This window comes from Aulonocara stuartgranti, assembly GCF_965226115.1.
Source record: "Aulonocara stuartgranti genome assembly, chromosome: 12".
NCBI lineage: Eukaryota > Metazoa > Chordata > Actinopteri > Cichliformes > Cichlidae > Aulonocara > Aulonocara stuartgranti.
The window spans coordinates 23,836,866-23,855,872 of NC_138948.1; the positions used below are offsets into that span (position 1 = coordinate 23,836,866).

The following is a 19,007-nucleotide window of genomic DNA, read 5'->3' on the forward strand; positions in this document are numbered from 1 at the left end:
TGCTTGAGTAATCACACGTCTTATTGTTTCCTAATTACCATTTTTACAATAAATTAAACACCATGCTGCAGTGAGACAGGCACTGAGCAGTGCATCAATACTGACACACACACACACACACAACCTTTGGAGAAAGCGGTTTCACCACCCATTCGCCCTCTGCTATCCTCTCTCTTTCTCTACCTTTCGGTAATACACACACTGTTAATGTTATCAGCTGTGCTTATTCATTAATTTTCCTCTTTGCAACATTTTTAGGGTGTCAGGTTTTACAGAATTGAAATCCAAAGACACAAAAGGAAGACTAAATGAACAGAAAGTGAGCCGTTTTCTTGCAGATGCAGAGACACAAAGTCTAAAAATGAGCCAAAAGAAATCCAACGGAATCACAGGAGAACACAATGGAGGGGCACTTGTAAGTACAACAGATGCAGGACTATTTATGCACAAGGGGGCAATCAGGTAAGTGGAAACTGAAGGGTAACGAGACAGGTGTCCAGTGGAGGCAATGAAGTTCCTCAGGTGGTTGAGTGTTGGTGAGCTCTATTTGCTTAGGCACAGGACTCTTGGGTTGCACCAGCTTTGTCACCACAGGACACTCAGCTAGGACAGGTTAGGACACACAGGCTGAGTTTTAGGGACCCCAGTCTCACAGGGGATACTGGTTTGGACACAGTATACATGGTCACGGGGTAGCCAGAATTAAAAAAAAAAAAGGAACTCAGGGCATGGAGTTTGGGTAAACACTCAGGCGGAGGAATTGGCTGCTGAGGCTGCAATCGGCAGTGTTGCCAAGGGCTGCAGTCGCTCTTTTAAGATGGCAGAGATTTAAATGCTGGTTTGGGTAGTTGACAGGAGCAACAGCAGGTGGCAGACAATCTAGCTGCACACTTAACCCAATTTGACTTCTGGTGGAAGTTGGACCTGCAGGCTTGGTAGCCTTGAGGTATGGCTTCCCTCAGGAGCACAACTACTGGGTGAGGCCCCCATTGCCTTGGTAAGCCCCTCTGGAGATAGGCTCATATTCAGTTCCAAAATTCTTCTCAAAAAACGAGAAAGCCACCTGCTGCTGTTCAGACTCTACTGCTGGGTCCAAGGTTTGCAGAACTGGGACCCAGCAGTGGCATGCACAAGGTAGACCGAATGAACAAAAAATGAGTTGTTTTATTAGGCTGATGCAATAATGCAAACTCCAAAACAATCCAACAGAAGGCACAGCAGTGAAATAATAATAGGGAAAAAAATGGATTTGGAAAATAAAATAAACAAAGATCTAAACTTTCTAAACAGAAATAACAAGAGAAACAAAGGAGAAACTCAAACTTTAACATATTAACTAAAAATTCAAGACCGAAAACAAGGCTCAAACGCAGTGATCACGACATAAGGTTTTAATTTCCTGTGTTCCAATCAACGAGGGTTTGTGTGCAAAGCACAAAACTGCACATTTAACATTTAACGGCTCTGATGCGAAATGTCTTAATGGTAGTTGTTCATTCAGAACACAAATTTGCATTCCTAAACCGTGCACATTACTTGGATTTGGATATGTAACAGTCACTGAAAAATGACATGAACAACAACATCAGCAGCAGAATATTTTATAAAGCACAGTTTTATACCGCTGCCAAACATGGGCACATGGGTCTCCTGCAAAGGTGAAAAGCATCATTACTCTTACTTTAGAAAGCTGCACAAAACATCTAAAATACATCTGTAAAACACAGCCGTAATTCACTGTGAAAACTAATCCAACTCAACAGCTAGATAAAAAGAAAAGCCTCTTCTCGACCTATAGTGTAAAGTGAAATATTTCTGTAGCAGAGAGACTCATAAAAAGAAGGATTCTTTGGTGAATAACTTAATTCTGTCATTTTTACACTTATTTGAAGAGAAAATGAAGAAGAGTTATGTTAAAAGACAAAGAGCTATGCATTTGTGCAGCACAGCATTAAAAAAAGTGGTAATGTTTTCTGCTCCAGACAGTGAACCTAGTTATAGTTGAGTTAACTGCAGTCTTCATAGTAGACAGCATTCAGCAGAGAACAGGCCCTGGGCCAGTATTTTAGAACATCTAATCCAGATTAAGCCTCCACCTCCCATTCCTTTCACTCTTTCTTTGTCTGTAAGAAAAATATAATATTTCAACCACATGTCATCATCTTGGGTGTGTAGCATAAACTGTGTTATCATAAAGCGTCTGTTTTGATGTGCCAATTGCTTTAACAAGCATAGAGATTGTATGTGATGCGAATGTGAACGGTGCAGCACGTTGAGTCTTATTATTTTGCCACTGTACAAAAGAGAGAGCGGAGGAGTATTTTTGTGATTCTCCTTGCAGTTGGTCCATTTTATCAAATGTATGCAGAGAAGTAGCAGGAAAGAGATGAAAATGTATATTTTTGATGTGACAAAAAACAAAATAAAGCAACATCCACATCTATTTAACTTTTACAGTGAGTTGACCTAAATGTGTCACGATTAACTAAGTTCAATGAGGAGAGAGCATTTGAAAGAATTGAATATGATTTCTTGAGATCTATTTGCTGATAAGATGAGCCATCATGGCAGAAAGGAACCCCAGCATTGATAAGATTTAGCACAGAACTTCCCCCAAAAAACAGCGATCTTACTGTGACAGGGTACAGAATAAAAAAACAAACAAACAAAACAAAACATGATTGTTAGCTGTTGCATGATCAGGCACATTGCAGTGAGTTTTAATGCATGCAGAGTGGAGGCTGATTGGCTCAAAGAAGGCAGGCAAGAAGATTATTGGTCTACAGTAATGACTGTAATATGGATTGTAATGAACAGTACTGAGTCTGGCAGCGTGGGAAAGTGGGAGCAATGTAAAGAATAGACTAGCAGTCGAACCCCTGGGAAAGCAAGCACATGAGTGATTACAGATCTTGCTTATTGAACATACACAGAAGCTTCATATTAGTAGCCTTCAAACTGCAGAGCATACCCAATTGCCAAACAGGCAGTAAATAACAACTCTAAATTACATTTTGCCATCACATTTAACATCTACATGTAAAACATCCCATGTAATGAAACATTGAGAACCTTTTACCTTTGGGATAGTCACTGGGAGATTTTCTGAGATCTCCTGTGTCGATACAGGGTCTGGCTTCGGTGTCGCTGAGGGGCCTGGGACAGGCCCACTTTTGTTCTGTGTGTTGTCTATCCCATAACCAAAGGCCTGAATGGCATTTCCTGCAGGAACAGAGACATAAAGTCATTTGGGTTTGACTGCCATCCCAACAAGAAGCCAGCTAGCAGACAGACAGCTCTAAGTCAACTTTTTGGTACCCTGCCCAATCTTTGGCAACTAAAGGAATGAGGCAAGGCTGAGTGAGACTGAGGAAGGATGGAGCAGAAAGAGCACAGAGAGCCAGTCTTTTTGCTTTGTCAGTAAGCTTCAGAGAAATATGCCAAACTAATCACAAATTGCTATCCGAGTTTTGTCTGTCATTACTAAGCACTGCCTTATGTTTTATTTTGTAAGTTATGCCTTCCTTTTTGACTGCCTCGCATATTTATGCTATTTATTAGCGGCGGCACAAAATATTGATAAGGCAATAAATTGAATCACTTCCTCTAACGATACATTATTGATACAGTTGTGCCAAGCATCTGAGAGCTAATTAATTGTATTTCATGCATTATAAATGAAGTCAATAAATACATTTTCCTTTTTGCCTTTTTGAGCATTTTTTTTAAAGTTTCCATTTACACAGATGTTGTGATCTATCACAGATGATCGTCTTGCAGTGTGACAGCATTTCGATTAGGAGCAAGTCACGAAAGAACTGGATCACGAATTAATCTGCGTTTTCTATGATCCTTTACAAGCGAATCCTGCGGCGACACAACAGATTATATTTATCAAATACAACCAACTTTGCTTTATGTTGGATTCATGCATATTACAAAAAACTCTCTTACAATGCAACAGCCATTCTCAAACTGCTACGAGCTGACTAAATAGCGCTAAAATGACCACGCTTGCAAAGATGAGTCCTAATTTGTTTGTTAGCATGAAAAGCAATACAATCTTTTAAAAGAGGGAAATCAACTAGTTCAAACAGAGGACAGCATGTGAATAAATACGAGCCCTAGCATATCAGCGCCTGCAGATGTGCTGTACACATGTGTTTAATTTTGTGTCTAAGTGCATGTGTGTGTCTCTGTAGAAATGTGATAAATCCCTGTTCAGTCAGCTTTCCAGCTAGATATGGTAAAAATAGGCGCTGAGTACCTTTTCACCGCTCATCCGTTTAAAACACAAGGCTTGTTTCTCTTTGTTCAGCCAGAGAGAAGGCAAGGCATGTAATTGCTTGGCAACCACCTCCATTATAAGGTCAGCATGCAGAGATGACTTTGAATAGATTTATGTGACTGATCAAATTCAAAACATTCCCAAACAAAGGAGAAATGGCATTTCCACACCACCACACAAAGGACAAATAAGATAGTTGTGGAATGCACATGCATAATCAGATGACTACACAGTCCCTAGTACTACCGGTGCTTGGCCACATAAATTTGTCTGTCACATTTGTTGGTCCGCCTACACACAGACACACGCACACACAAGTATTTGAACAGCAAAGACACTCACAGAGGTACACATATGCACATTCACTTGCACACAAAACACACAGAAGAGCACACTTCATATTTTTTTATGCTGGTCGACACTGACAATTTGGGCTTCTGCTAGAAAGCAGGAGAGTGGTTCAGAGAAAAATCGAGTTCACTGGCGAGGCTTAACAATGTCAATGCTAGCAGTCAAGAGCTAGTGGAGTGCTGCTAAGACCTGTAATGTTAAGCATCTGTTTGTCAGGGTCAGCTATGGTTAGCAATCCCCCTCAAAGATGTGAAATGGGTGAATAAAGTCATAGATCAAACTAGTTGGCTGGGGGGCCTCCACCCAGGATGTTTTACTGCACCCAAATGTTCCACTGAGTGATTAAGCTCATTGCCAACAGCAATTCCATTTTTTAACGGCTCATATTAAGCTTTCCTTTAACCCCTGGGCACAGCCTGTATTGTCGCACCTGCAGGGATAGATGAAATGAGAAGGAAGGAGAGAACAAGAGAAGCAGAGACAGGGGAAGGGGAAGGGGGAGTCAGGGTCTGACTGTCATAATACCTCTAAGCTGGAATGTTCTTTGTTGGCCTCCCATATATTTTATACAAATCGGAATTCTAATCTAGTCTTCTGTTGGACCATTGTTTTTGCTGGAGCTTGTAAGGAAAAATTGGGAACAGTTCAAGGACAGTAAATGAACCATCTAAAGCATGTTTTTCTGATTTCACTTGAAGTATGCTGTGATGGATGAGGTATCAAAATGAACTCTGCTGCAGATCTAAAGGTTTACACTAAATATTTTCTCATGATCTACAGCACAGTTAAAGCTGTAAGAATTTAATTACATAATTAAATTGGTAATGAAGATGCAATACAATTAGCTCAAGATGTAAACAGATATAAATCTAGTTTGCATACATGGCAAAGATAAAAGAAGAGTCTATATAGTGACATATTATTGTTATAATTAAAGTTTTTTTACCTTTAAATAACAGCTTCAGATTTGTCTTGGTCACTAATTTTACCCCAACACATGTCCTGGCAACATATGAGCAGAGTAAGTGGTTTCCTAGAAAAAGAGTGTTGCCAAGATGCTTAGCTAGAGCAAGCTCTTTCAACAGAAGTGGTGTGCATTGAAGTTAAAGAGGAGCGAGCAGGCCAGTCTGCTAATTAACCAAAACTCTACCACATTCGGGTCTGTGATTCCTCCCTTTTCTGGCCAACTTTAAATTAGATATCTGGATAAGACTGAGTGTACAAAAAGAAAGAGTAACGTTTGGACTTTCTGCCTTGTTCTGACCAAAACTTGGCTCACTAACAACTTGCCAGACACAGCGTTTCTGCGCAGATGTTCCAAGCAGACTGAGACTCGCGGTCTGGGAAAATCTGAGAAGTTGGACTCAAGTATTTCTCTCTAATTAAAAACCATTGTTCAGCAGAAGTGGAGTATATTAAGGTCAAATCACAGCTGCTGTCTCTGGATTTGTTGCACTTGCTTGATGTTCAGCTGTTTCTGAAGTTGTCAACTCATCAGTTTGAAGGATGTTTAGCTACTACCTAGAAATTTTAATGGAAAGACATCCATACAAATATCCACCCATCCATTTTTTCCTCTCCTTGTCCAACTCAGGGTTATATACACTGTGGAAGGGTTTCCATCCTGCTGCAATTAGTATGCAAGCAGCTGTATTTATTCAGCACCAATAACACTAAATTGTTTTTGTACACAGTAAAATCACCTATTGATAGCCAGTAGGGGCAAAAAGAATTGAATGTACCAGAATCTGTAATTAACACTTGTGGCCACAGCAGCGGCTTTTGCCACTGCTAATCAAATGCTACATGCTGCAAGAAGTGGTGGCATTAAAGCTACTGCACAATTAGAAATGGTTAAAATAATGTGAGAGAAAACATCAGAGACCAATCATATTAATATTAAATACTGACCTTGGTGATTGAATTGAAGTTTTACTTTTTAACTTCTTCTTTTTCCTTACATGTATTACCAAATTTTGCATCACACCTTCCCTTTTTGTTCTTTAACTTTTTAAAAAAATTTAACTTTTATTTTTGTTTACTAATGCTGCAGTTGCCATGGTTATGTTGTTTTGCTTGAATGAAATTTTATTTAAATGTCTTTCAGATTAAGGGGGTTGAATATGCATCTTCCTGCACTGTGACTTTGTGTATATCTACCTCCCGGTGTGTTGAAGTTTATCGCCTGTTCCCCTCGACTGCAAAGAGGAGATGCTGCATTTTGTGTTATTTTTCGAGACGCCTCCTCAGCTCCCAGCCTCATCCCTCATCCTGCACACTCAGCTAAAACGGTAACCCAGCAATCTATTGAAATGGTCTGAAAGCATTATCCACACAATAGAACATGGTAAAGGCAATGGTGTCTTGTAGTACTGATGACATTGCTCGCTACACCATAGCAAGGATGGAACTTGCTATATTTTACTTTTCAGTGAAAAAGCATAAAGATATTTGAAGAAACCCTTCTGTCACGCTGCACCCTGTATGTTATGCATTAGATATACAGATGATATGTATTTTAGCTCTCCCTATTATTCCATTTGCGCTAGTCTGTTCCTTTTCATGACATTTTTCTCCCCTAAGCCCTTTAACTCTCTTAGATTGAATGTGAAAATGACATGCAAATGGTTTCTTTTGTATTAAAGTCTGGGCAGATCTTGCCCAAAGGAGGGATGAGAAATGATAAGAAATTACTTGCATCTGAGAAACTAAGAACGTTTAATTCCAACTTAATCTGTGGATAAAGGGATATCTGCAGGTTGTATTCAATTCTCTAACAGACAATTTTATATAATGATTTCAAGTCCATCCAGCCATGCATTAATCCTTCATTGACAAATATTTACATGCAATCCTTCTAGCCTTATTTCATTATTAAATACACAAAATACTTTTTTCTTCTTCTTTGAAATAAAAGTGATTTGCAAAAATTTTCAAGCACCTCATTTCATGCAGACGTTTTGATTTTCAGATGTCTAAAAGCTATCTATTACCCACACCCTCTAACCACATCTCTTGTTATTTCCACATTCAGTCATGCCGCCAACATCCACACTTTAAAAACATCACATCCACAGTTATTTCGCTGAAGAGCTCAATGACACTGAAAACCAGAATCTGACATGAAACCATTAAAGTTTCATAAGACTGAAGTTCACAGCTCTCGCTTCTCTTACGTGGCTGAAAGAGAAAGTTCCGCATCGCAGGCTCGTACTTTTTATCAATAATACATGCCTGTTTGGCCTCTATCAGTTACAAAACATATTTCAGAGAATTCATGAGTTGTGACGGCTTACTTAGGCATGCGTTATTGGTGAAGTACCGCAGGAAGTTCTGACATTCCTCCTCTTGGTTTCCGCTGCCCTTGCAGGTGCACCATGGGGAGATGGTCCAGTTGGAGAAGCTGCTGTCCACGTAGTTGGGAGTCACGTCCGTCCCTGCGAGGGCATCCACACAGAAATACAGTTATGTGTCACTAATGGACAATAATGGATTACATTTACAGCAAATTGCATACAAAATGCACAACAAGGTGTTAGTCACAGGTATGAGTTTGCACTGCATTGTTGGAGTTTACAGGGAGGTGAACAATTGTGTTATGCTTTATTTTAAATGGAAAGTGGCCATTATGTTATAAATATTTTGCAAAGTAGTTGCTTTAGGAAGTGTGTGCCCTGTTTGAATAAAGCACTATAGTACCAAAGCATTTTACTTTCCAAATGTTTCTATGTGTCAATGCTTTTAGCTGGTGTCATGAGTGTTTGGTACATTCTGTGTGTCGTATTTTCTAGAGAAATCCAGGAACCACCGTGGAATATCATCACTTCATACTGCATGATTTATGACACATGGTGGGGAAGCACTGACTGATACTGAAATATGGACACTTCAGCAACCACTAAGCATCAGAAAAAGCCCTTTTGTGTAAATTTGCCTTTAGATTTATTTTTTTAGCAAGCTCTGTGGTACTGCCACAGCATTACCTAGCTGCTGCTGGCTGAGACTGAAAAATATGCATCTACTAGTCAGTACATATTGTTTATTTAACGTTTATTGCAAGCAAACAGATGTTCATCAAGTGTTTTAATTAAATAAAAACTCTCTCAGTGCCTCTGCTCCCTAATTACTTCTAGTAGTGAACTAATGCCCAGTGTACTGGTGGAGATATCAGTTTTAACTCTGCTGTCTGGTCCTCATGATGAAAGCAGCCTGGACTGCTGGCACGCTGTCTCATGTTTTTGGAGTATTTTTCTTTATTTCATTATGTGTGTGAAAGGTAGAAAAAAAACAGTGACATTCTGAATCTGCCTTTCTGTGTCCACACATTTCACTGCCGTCATTTTCTTCTCACAACGTAGCCATGTACTGACCAACGAGCCTTGCAAAGGAGGCCAAGCAGGCTTGGTGATTGTCTTGGTTAGGACAGGTGCTCGCTGCGTGTGGAGTCATCCCGCAGTTCTCTTTGTAATCAGCCAGCCTAGACCTGCACAAAAAACATGAAGCACAACACAGACAAAGAATGAGAAGCACAGGCTCAGTCATAAAGTCCACGCACAAGATGAAAACACACAAATACAAAAAGCTGGGCGTAATTTTTTTGGCACAGTTTTTTCTACAGAGCAGCTGCCAATTATGACCAGCGTCAAACTGGGAAAGTATATACAACATCTGTTCCCAGGCCTCTACAACAGGTGTCATGAATATCAAACACTTATGCCTCATAACCAACGAGCTATTAGTAATATTCAGCAGAGACCCAGTCGTAGTGCTTTTGTATAAAGATGAGAAAAGATATGATACGGCTCTTTTGGCCATAGCTTCTGTGCTTATCCTGGATCTCTTAACCATCTCCCGAACTCACTTTCCCCACAAACCAAGGAGACTGATAAAAATAGTATGTTTTGTTTCGGTGTGTTTGTGATAAGAGCTTTAAGTCTGTGAAGGCCCCCAGGGTGGCATTGCTAATCCACTTAAGTAAAACCTACTTAAGTTGGGAGTAGCGTGAGTAAAGTTGCGCTGTCTGTACTGTTCACATCACAGCTGCCCACAATGTTAATCACAATCCATACTGCATTTCTCTTTTTCCTCTTTGCTTCTTTCCGAGTTGTGCATGACTCATTCCCTCTGACCTGGTCTGACCACTTTTTTCGGCCTTAAGTTCAAAGGTACCTTAATTTACCTTGGGCTGTGTTGTCCTAGTGAACACACAAAAACACACATATATACAGAAGAATAGGTTTAGTATTGATGAAATATGCTATCTGGGTTGTTGAATGGTTGATAGGCTAGTGACCCAGCACTACCTGATAACCACTCCCTTCTAAGGAACTTAATGGTTGCCAGCAGCTCATTCTTCTGTTTTTTTTTATTGTCAGATGTCATGGTGGCTTTCAAAAGTAAATATTATGGGTTTTATTATATTTAAGCACATCACTGTCATAATTGTGACATATTTTGAATTACATAAAGAAATGAACTTGGACTCAGACACCAATGAGAACGCCTGGAGGTTTTATCTTAACAGCGCTTTTTCCTCATATAGAAAAGAAACAGAAAAAAGTGACTATGCTTTATTTATATGCACATTTATATGTATTAGATGCTTTATATGTCTGATGACTCACACATGAATGTGCCCCTTTTTGCATTTTTTTCAGACAACATACATATATTTCTAGATAAGGGTTTCATTATTATTTTGGTGAAATAAAAACTTTATCTCAATTCTAATGCTAAGCTAAGCTAATAATTTCTTAGTTTAAAGACAACAAAGCATTTAATCATCAGTTGTTTTTAATCTCTGGGCCCTCTTCCAAAGTGTGTCTTTGGTCCTGTCGCCCATCATGGCACTTGGCTGCTTGTGCCTAAGCCTGATTCTATCACAGGTTTCTTCCTGTTAAAAGGGTTTTTTTCCTTCCCACTGTCGCCAAGTGCTTCCTCATAGGGTCGAACCACCAACCTTCCAAACAGCATATACAGTGGGGCAAAAAAGTATTTAGTCAGCCACCGATTGTGCAAGTTCCCCCACTTAAAATGATGACAGAGGTCAGTAATTTGCACCAGAGGTACACTTCAACTGTGAGAGACAGAATGTGAAAAAAAAAATCCATGAATCCACATGGTAGGATTTGTAAAGAATTTATTCGTAAATCAGGGTGGAAAATAAGTATTTGGTCAATAACAAAAATACAACTCAATACTTTGTAACATAACCTTTGTTGGCAATAACAGAGGTCAAACGTTTACTATAGGTCTTTACCAGGTTTGCACACACAGTAGCTGGTATTTTGGCCCATTCCTCCATGCAGATCTTCTCGAGAGCAGTGATGTTTTGGGGCTGTCGCCGAGCAACACGGACTTTCAACTCCCGCCACAGATTTTCTATGGGGTTGAGGTCTGGAGACTGGCTAAGCCACTCCAGGACTTTCAAATGCTTCTTACGGAGCCACTCCTTTGTTGCCCGGGCGGTGTGTTTTGGATCATTGTCATGTTGGAAGACCCAGCCTCGTTTCATCTTCAAAGTTCTCACTGATGGAAGGAGGTTTTGGCTCAAAATCTCACGATACATGGCCCCATTCATTCTGTCCTTAACACGGATCAGTCGTCCTGTCCCCTTGGCAGAAAAACAGCCCCATAGCATGATGTTTCCACCCCCATGCTTCACAGTAGGTATGGTGTTCTTGGGATGCAACTCAGTATTCTTCTTCCTCCAAACACAACGAGTTGAGTCTATACCAAAAAGTTCTACTTTGGTTTCATCTGACCACATGACATTCTCCCAATCCTCTGCCGTATCATCCATGTGCTCTCTCGCAAACTTCAGACGGGCCTGGACATGCACTGGCTTCAGCAGCGGAACACGTCTGGCACTGCGGGATTTGATTCCCTGCCGTTGTAGTGTGTTACTGATGGTGACCTTTGTTACTTTGGTCCCAGCTCTCTGCAGGTCATTCACCAGGTCCCCCCGTGTGGTTCTGGGATCTTTGCTCACCGTTCTCATGATCATTTAGACCCCACGGGATGAGATCTTGCGTGGAGCCCCAGATCGAGGGAGATTATCAGTGGTCTTGTATGTCTTCCATTTTCTGATGATTGCTCCCACAGTTGATTTTTTCACACCAAGCTGCTTGCCTATTGTAGATTCACTCTTCCCAGTCTGGTGCAGGTCTACAATACTTTTCCTGGTGTCCTTCGAAAGCTCTTTGGTCTTGGCCATGGCGGAGTTTGGAGTCTGACTGTTTGAGGCTGTGGACAGGTGTCTTTTATACAGATGATGAGTTCAAACAGGTGCCATCCATACAGGTAACGAGTGGGGGACAGAAAAGCTTCTTACAGGAGACGTTACAGGTCTGTGAGAGCCAGAGATTTTCCTTGTTTGAGGTGACCAAATACTTATTTTCCACCCTGATTTACGAATAAATTCTTTACAAATCCTACCATGTGGATTCATGGATTTTTTTTTCACATTCTGTCTCTCACAGTTGAAGTGTACCTCTGGTGCAAATTACTGACCTCTGTCATCATTTTAAGTGGGGGAACTTGCACAATCGGTGGCTGACTAAATACTTTTTTGCCCCACTGTAACCTGCTGTTCCTTCTGCTCCACAGCCACTACGGGCTCTTTTTCAAGAAGGTCTTTGATGGGATGTGGCATGCAGCCTTGTGGATAACGTCAACCTGGTCTGAATCAGCAAACACCTGTATGACAAGCATATAAGCCTTATTCTCTTGAGTGACAGCATGGGCAGCTGGTACTACAGTCGGAATATCATCAAGTATCTACTCTCAACCACCCTCTCCAACATACACCTGGAGAATTATGAAAGATGCCTTGAAACAGCATGAAGGCACAGTTAACACTGGAGGAAGAACAATCACCAGCCCACATTTTTATATTCATGTCTTTGAAGGGAAAGAAAGAAAACTCCCAAGCTTGGTGGAACCTCTTGGTAAAGAAGCCTCAGCTCTTAGTATGGGTATCAGAAAAAGGAAAGGCCAAGCTCATACCTAACAATCCACAAGACATCAACTCTGAAATCAAAATCAGCAGTCTGGAAAAAGTATCTTGGTTTCAACATATCAATGAAGGCTCAAACCCTGGAATTTTAGAAAGGATAGTACACAGCCGCAACAGCAAGACATGAGACCATCTGGAGAGACAAGACCATCTATCAGAGGTCAAAAATCCACCAGCTGTGTCTTGTCAATTTTCCTGCGAAACATAGACACTCACGGCAGAACTCCAAAGAAGAATTTTGGCAACACACGGAGAGAGAGAGAGAGAGAGAGAGAGAGAGAGAGAGAGAGAGAGAGAGAGATGCTACAGGAAGATTTAAAGTCCACAGAAAGATCCAACAAGTAACAGGACCGCACAATGATCTCCTCATAGTTGTCATAAAAAAAGAAAGAAGTTGAGTTGTTTATTAGTTAAAGTTTTTTATTCAGGTTGTTCAGATGAAGATTTTCTTTTTTCTTTTTTTTCTTTTGCTTGTTTCTTCATTTGCATATGTCTATGCTGGAGTCAGACAAGTTTCAGTGTGTCTTTCATTTGCCTGAGAACAGCTTTGCCACTGTATACACGACCGACACAGCTCTCCATAACAGACACATTACTGTTTATTCCTGTGGCTCCTTTTTCCCCCTCCTATTGTTTTGCTGTCCAACCACTGCTGACAAGATGTAAAAATGTACCTCCACTTGTGCCAGTAGCATTGTCCTCTTACTGCCTCTTGACTCCATAAAGCTACCTCAAATTTACATTCAGGGAAAATACATGAAGTCTTTTCCTGTTGAGTTGCCTGAAAATGTCTGAGATAAAAATCCTCCAAAAATATAAACTTAGACATGTTTTCTTCAAAGAAAAGCATGAAAAGATATGTGAATTTTGACTTTTGTACAGCAAAACTCTAAAATTATTTATGAATAGTTACACATACTGTACTTACGCTGTAAGAAAATTAGAGTTATGCATTTATAGCATTGTATTTATGCACGAGGGATGCATGAATACAATGCATTTAAAAAACAAGAACAATATGCTGATGGTGCAAACTACTGTTCACCACAATAGTTTTCAAAGGGCCAATGTTAATGTAAACAAAATATACATATGGCTCTGTCTTCACACACTGCTAGACTTAAATATTCTAGAGTGGAATTGGTATTTGATCACATATTTATAATTTTTATACCTTTTTCTGAAATAACTAAGATGGAATGATACTTAATATCTTATTTTTTGTGAATAACATAGTCTTCTGTGAAAAAATTGTCTTCTGTGAAGGACACAGCATAGTCTATCAGAGAGAAAGGTCTTCTTTTATTGCAGTGATTTAAAAACCAATATGCCATCATGTTAGTCTTCAAAAGAGGAGAGAAGCATATTTGGCTGAGATTAAATGTGGGATAATGATATAACAATTTCCCATGTCTGTCTGTCTGTTTGTGTGTCTGTGTCATCATAGCAGAAATGTAGCCAGTGTGGTGTAAAAGGCGCTTGGACTTCCAGCAGCAAACCCCACTCAGACACACTTCATTACTCCATCTCCATCCACCCTCCTTACAAATCACCCCAGAGAGCCTCTCGACATGACATGCTGCTAACATCACATGTGAAACCTCGCTTCAGTAAACTGACCACGCTATGCTCGCGCCGCCATCGCCACAGAGACGAGTGTAGACACAGAAACGCGCACTATCGAATAGCGACACACAATACATAAGTAGCCTTCATAATAAAAAAAGAACATACACAGACAAATGCAAAGCAACCCCTCTCAGCACTTGTCCTCCTCACTCGAAGGCCCCTCTCAACCATTTCCATTCAGAGTGAAAAAGGCACTTGTACCCACAACCATGGTACAGATGATAAAAAAGATACGACAGAGGGGAGAGAGAACAACTCTATTGTGCCTACACAAAGCAACCTTTCGAAGCGCCATTTTTCCGTATCTTATGGGCAAAAGGTCTTTTACTTTTGTACTAATACAGAATGTGAACGTCAGATTTCTGTAAGAATGGCAAAGACCACGGGAGATTAAAGAAACTGAACAAGCACCGTGTTTCTTTTTAGAAGCAAAGCTCTTTCAGACAATGATGGCTTAAAAACAGTAATTTAAAGTTTAGAGAGGTGTCCTGAGTGTTCAGACAATGGTGTTCCAACACCAGGATGCAGCGCATTTCATGGCTTCCACGGGCTTTCCATTATACCTCGGCAAAGCGCCTCTCACTGCTGAAATTACAGGCTGTCTAGCTCAACAGAGTTTTATGGTCATTTCAGCCACTCAGCCCCCAGGGAAGTGGCAGGGGGAGCCCCCACAGAGGTAGACTTCTTTCAACCAACCTGACACTTTAAACACAGTGATTCGGCTGAGCGCTGACTGCCTGTCCATCCAGCTTGGCAGTAATAGAAAACTAATGGCTTTTTATATGGATTCTTATTCCTATCACTCGATGCCCATGACAAACAATGTGACTTAAATCAGATGACTGTCAGTCTTGGAAACCATTTCCTTGCGAAGGAGGAGAGGAACAAGGAAAAACAGTTATCAAACTCCAAAGTCGTCTAATAGCTTCATTTGAAAAACAACAGTTCATTGAGAGTCCTGGCTGGTTTGGAGAATTTCCCCTCTGTGCTCTGTCTACAATTATGAGTTTTTTTCTACGGCTGATACTTTCTGTTAAATGTGAAATTATGGCTTTTCACTCTTATCGCTTCCCACAGTCTTTAGCCTAGAGAGTCTTTAGAGACCATATCGCTCAGTCATCTACAGAAAGCATAACAATAACCATGACACAATAGCTGCCAACATAATATCTCTTACATGAAGCAAATAAGAAAAAAACAAAAGATGTTTCCCCTCTGCTACCTCGCCTCTTTCTTTTTTTTTCATCTGACCTTATCTTCTCCTCGCTTCTCCTCTCTTCTCCTTCTTCATTAATGTCCTGTTGTCACTTTTGTGTAAACCAATTGCCATGAGCTAGAGATGCTCATGTGCAAATTCATGGCATGTAAATTTTACCGTTGTTCGGTCGACAGCACTCAGCAGTTCTTTTGTCACTAGCTGTTAAACGCCAAAGCAAACAATGCGGCCCGGCAATGTTGTTGTTTTTTTTCTTCTTCACAATTAAACCGTTTTGACACTCTTTTATTCTGCACCGCTCAATACATGACAAAAAACTATTATGAAACTCCTAACAATGAAGCACTTACCTTGTGAGTGGAGTGCTATGAATATATTTTGATTAAAATAGAATAACATCTGTCAGAGTTATTTTTTCTTACGACTAACAGACAATTTGCAGTGTCTCCTTTTCCTGCTTTCTCTCCCTACGCTTCTTCCGGTGACCCTGAGATGGCGCTAGTCAGAGGTGACTGTCTGTTTCACCCATTGCTATTTTCTCCAAAATGTGTCTGGACAGAGGCCTGCCTCGTTTAGTTCTACTGTACTCACTGGGATTCCTAGTCAATGCTTTAAAAGGCCAACTGTGCACAGATGGCATTGAGTCAAAGCGCAAGGCAGTTTAGCTTAGCTGTCAAATGAAACAACCTTTCAACCCCTTACTCAGCAGAGAATTGAAACCAACAAAAACTGACTGGTGACACAGTTTGTCCTGCATTATTAACTACAAGATCAAAACCATTTGAAATCTGATAGACCATCTGAAGAGAGCAGCGTATGGACGATAGTAATGCTGTTGACCAGGAAACTGGCTTTAATATCAGTGCTTATTTTACCGCCTCAGTTTCTCATGCATTCAAAGTCATTTTACAGGTCACAAAACTGTAAACTAGCAGTGCTGAGTTATTGGATCTTAACATATGAAGAAGAATCAATATCAGAATTTTCAAAGATAGATTTGATTTTCTTCTGCATTTGCTCAGTTTAAAGAGTTGGATTTTGATTGAACGTACAAACACTGCTGGTGAACTCATTTTGTACCGGTGACATTACAAAGCAATCTGCTCCCAGTCTGCAGGAGTAATATTCAATTCAATAATACCTTTGTCACCGTTAGATTTGATTTTGTTATTATGAAAAGTAACGACTATGACTTCATTTAAAGACCCATACCAAGTTCCCATCAAGTGTGTTTTCTTTCTTCCATGGTGAGTAATAACTCTGACAATACATCAAGGGAAGTCTGACAATATGTTTTCTGTTTTGTTGCCTCTGTTAAGTGCAATCAGTTAAGGGAAGTTATAAATTTGGCAAAACTGAAATGATTGTATTCAGCTCTAAAAACCAGAGACACACTGTGACTAACCACATACTTCACTGGCCTCTTACCTCGGCCTTTGGCACCACTGTAAGGAACCTTGAACCATCCCTTAGTTATGCTGCAATAGACTTAAGTTGCCGGGGGGCTTCCCATGATGCACTGAGCGTTACTTCTCTTTTCGCCCTCCCTGTGTTTAAACACCACTATTGCATTTAATCATTAGTAATTATTAAACTCTTTTTCCTTTCCACTGCTGCCACGTGCTTGCACATAGGGGATTGTGTAATACTTGCTTTTTCCTCTAATATTGTAGGTTGTGTACCTTACAGCAGCAGTCCCCAACCCCCGGGCCACGGACCGGTACTGGTCTGTGAGTCGTTTGCTGGTGTGAAATTTATGGTTTTCAGGGTTTTTAGCGTTATTTTTTAATCGTTTTTATCATTAACTCGGTTTCCCTGGGTCTTTTCCCGTGTGTTATGAATAAATCTTTCTTTTTTGTACCAGTACTGGTTTTATTTTGTTGTATTTATCCAACACATTTAAGGCTGGTCCGTGAAATTATTGTCGGACATATACTGGTCCATGGCGCAAAAAAGGCTGGGGACTGCTGCCTTACAGTATGAAGCACCTTGAGACGACTGTTGTTGTGAGTTGAAGAATATAAAAGAAACTTAATATTGAAAAATTTACAAACATCCTGTCTCAGAATTATACTGAAAAACTAGTCCATGGATTTGCTGTTTCTAACCTGAAATACTGTAATTCCTTATTATCACCACATTGTCCTAAAAGCTTCCTAAAAAGACTTCAGTTAATCCAAAACACTGCAGAGTATTGACAGGGACAAGAAAGCTACGTACTCTTCATTGGCTTCCTGTTAAATCCAGAATTCAATTAAAAGATCTTTCTCCTCTCTGATAAGGCCCCATTACATATTAAAGACCTTGTAGTACCATATCATCCCAACAGAGCACTTTGCTCTCAGACTAAAAGTACAATAGGATGTAGAGCCTTCAACTATCAGACCCCTCTCCTGTGGAACCAGCTCCAAGCTCGGGTTGAGGAGACAGGCGCCTTCTCTACTTTTAATAATCAGCTTAAAACCTTCCTTTTTTGTGAAGCTTATAGTTAGGGTTGGATCAGGTGACACCGAACCACCCCTTAGTTAAACTGCTAAAGGCTCAGGATGTTGGAAGACTTCCCATGATGCACTGAGGAGTGCTTCTCAACTACTCTCTTCACTCTGTTTTCTCCTCTTGTTTCCTTCGCTCTGTCCTCCTCTGCTCTGTGCTCGCTTTCCCCTCAGCCCCAAAATGGTTGTGACAGATGGCTTTTCCTCTGTGAGTCTAGCTCTGCTAAAGATCTCTTTCTGTTTAAAATGAGACATTCCTCTCCGTTTGTCATGAGCTTCCTCAATGGGCAAAGCTGAAATGTTGGGGTTCCTTATCTAATATTGTAGAAGCCCATATTTAACTTACAACATATTGCAAAATGTCTTGAGATGTGAACGAGCAATATATAAATAAAACAAAATAGAATTTTGAAAGATGTTTGATATATGGCACACGCTGTCCAGCAGTGTGAGCTTTGATAAAAAGTGAATAGTTTGTTTAAACTTGTACTTGTTTGAGTTTCCAAAAGACAAACGAACCAGTCAAAGTGAACACATCAAACAAGTAGATTCACTTTTCCTAAAACAAAAAAGCAAAATGCTGACATACTGTTGTTACCAATAATTAAATAATAATAATTAAATATCAGCCACATGCAAAATGATTCAGTGGAAATGTTTATAGAAAGCATTACATGCAGCAGCTTTTAGCAAGTCTCTGTAAGTATAAAGAGAATCTGAAAGTAACGGTGATTAAGAGGTGAACGAGTCGGCCTTAATTGACACATTCAAAACCACACAGCGATCGTACAGTAGATAAATCGGAAGCCCTATTGATAATGTTGGCATTAATAATAGATATGGTACCACTGGAGCACACTCAAGGAGTACCTACGCTGAAAGAGGAACTAAAAAGGACCCTTAAAGCAAAGTTGCAAGCAATATAATCATCTCCAGCTCATACACAAGAAAGGGTTACTTCCCCCGACTGTACTTATAGCTATGGAAAGTTTCTCTGGTCCGAGAACATTTAGT

At 40.2% G+C, this 19,007-nt stretch overlaps 1 protein-coding gene across 4 annotated transcripts in view; it reads right to left on the bottom strand.

Moving 5' to 3' along the window:
* Positions 1-19,007, bottom strand: part of LOC309718246 (GDNF family receptor alpha-2-like) — a 67,212-nt gene that overhangs the window by 6,447 nt on the left and 41,758 nt on the right. For 3 of the 4 annotated variants that reach the window (XM_082553309.1, XM_082553310.1, XM_082553308.1), the window contains exons 5-7: positions 9,010-9,122; positions 7,936-8,076; positions 3,080-3,222 (exon numbers count right to left, since the gene is read on the bottom strand). In XM_082553309.1, the coding sequence (XP_082409435.1) occupies positions 3,080-3,222; positions 7,936-8,076; positions 9,010-9,122 (397 nt within the window). Of the gene's footprint in view, positions 1-1,129; positions 2,124-3,079; positions 3,223-7,935; positions 8,077-9,009; positions 9,123-19,007 lie in introns of those variants that run through there. The other variant, XM_082553311.1, reaches the window with a different exon arrangement.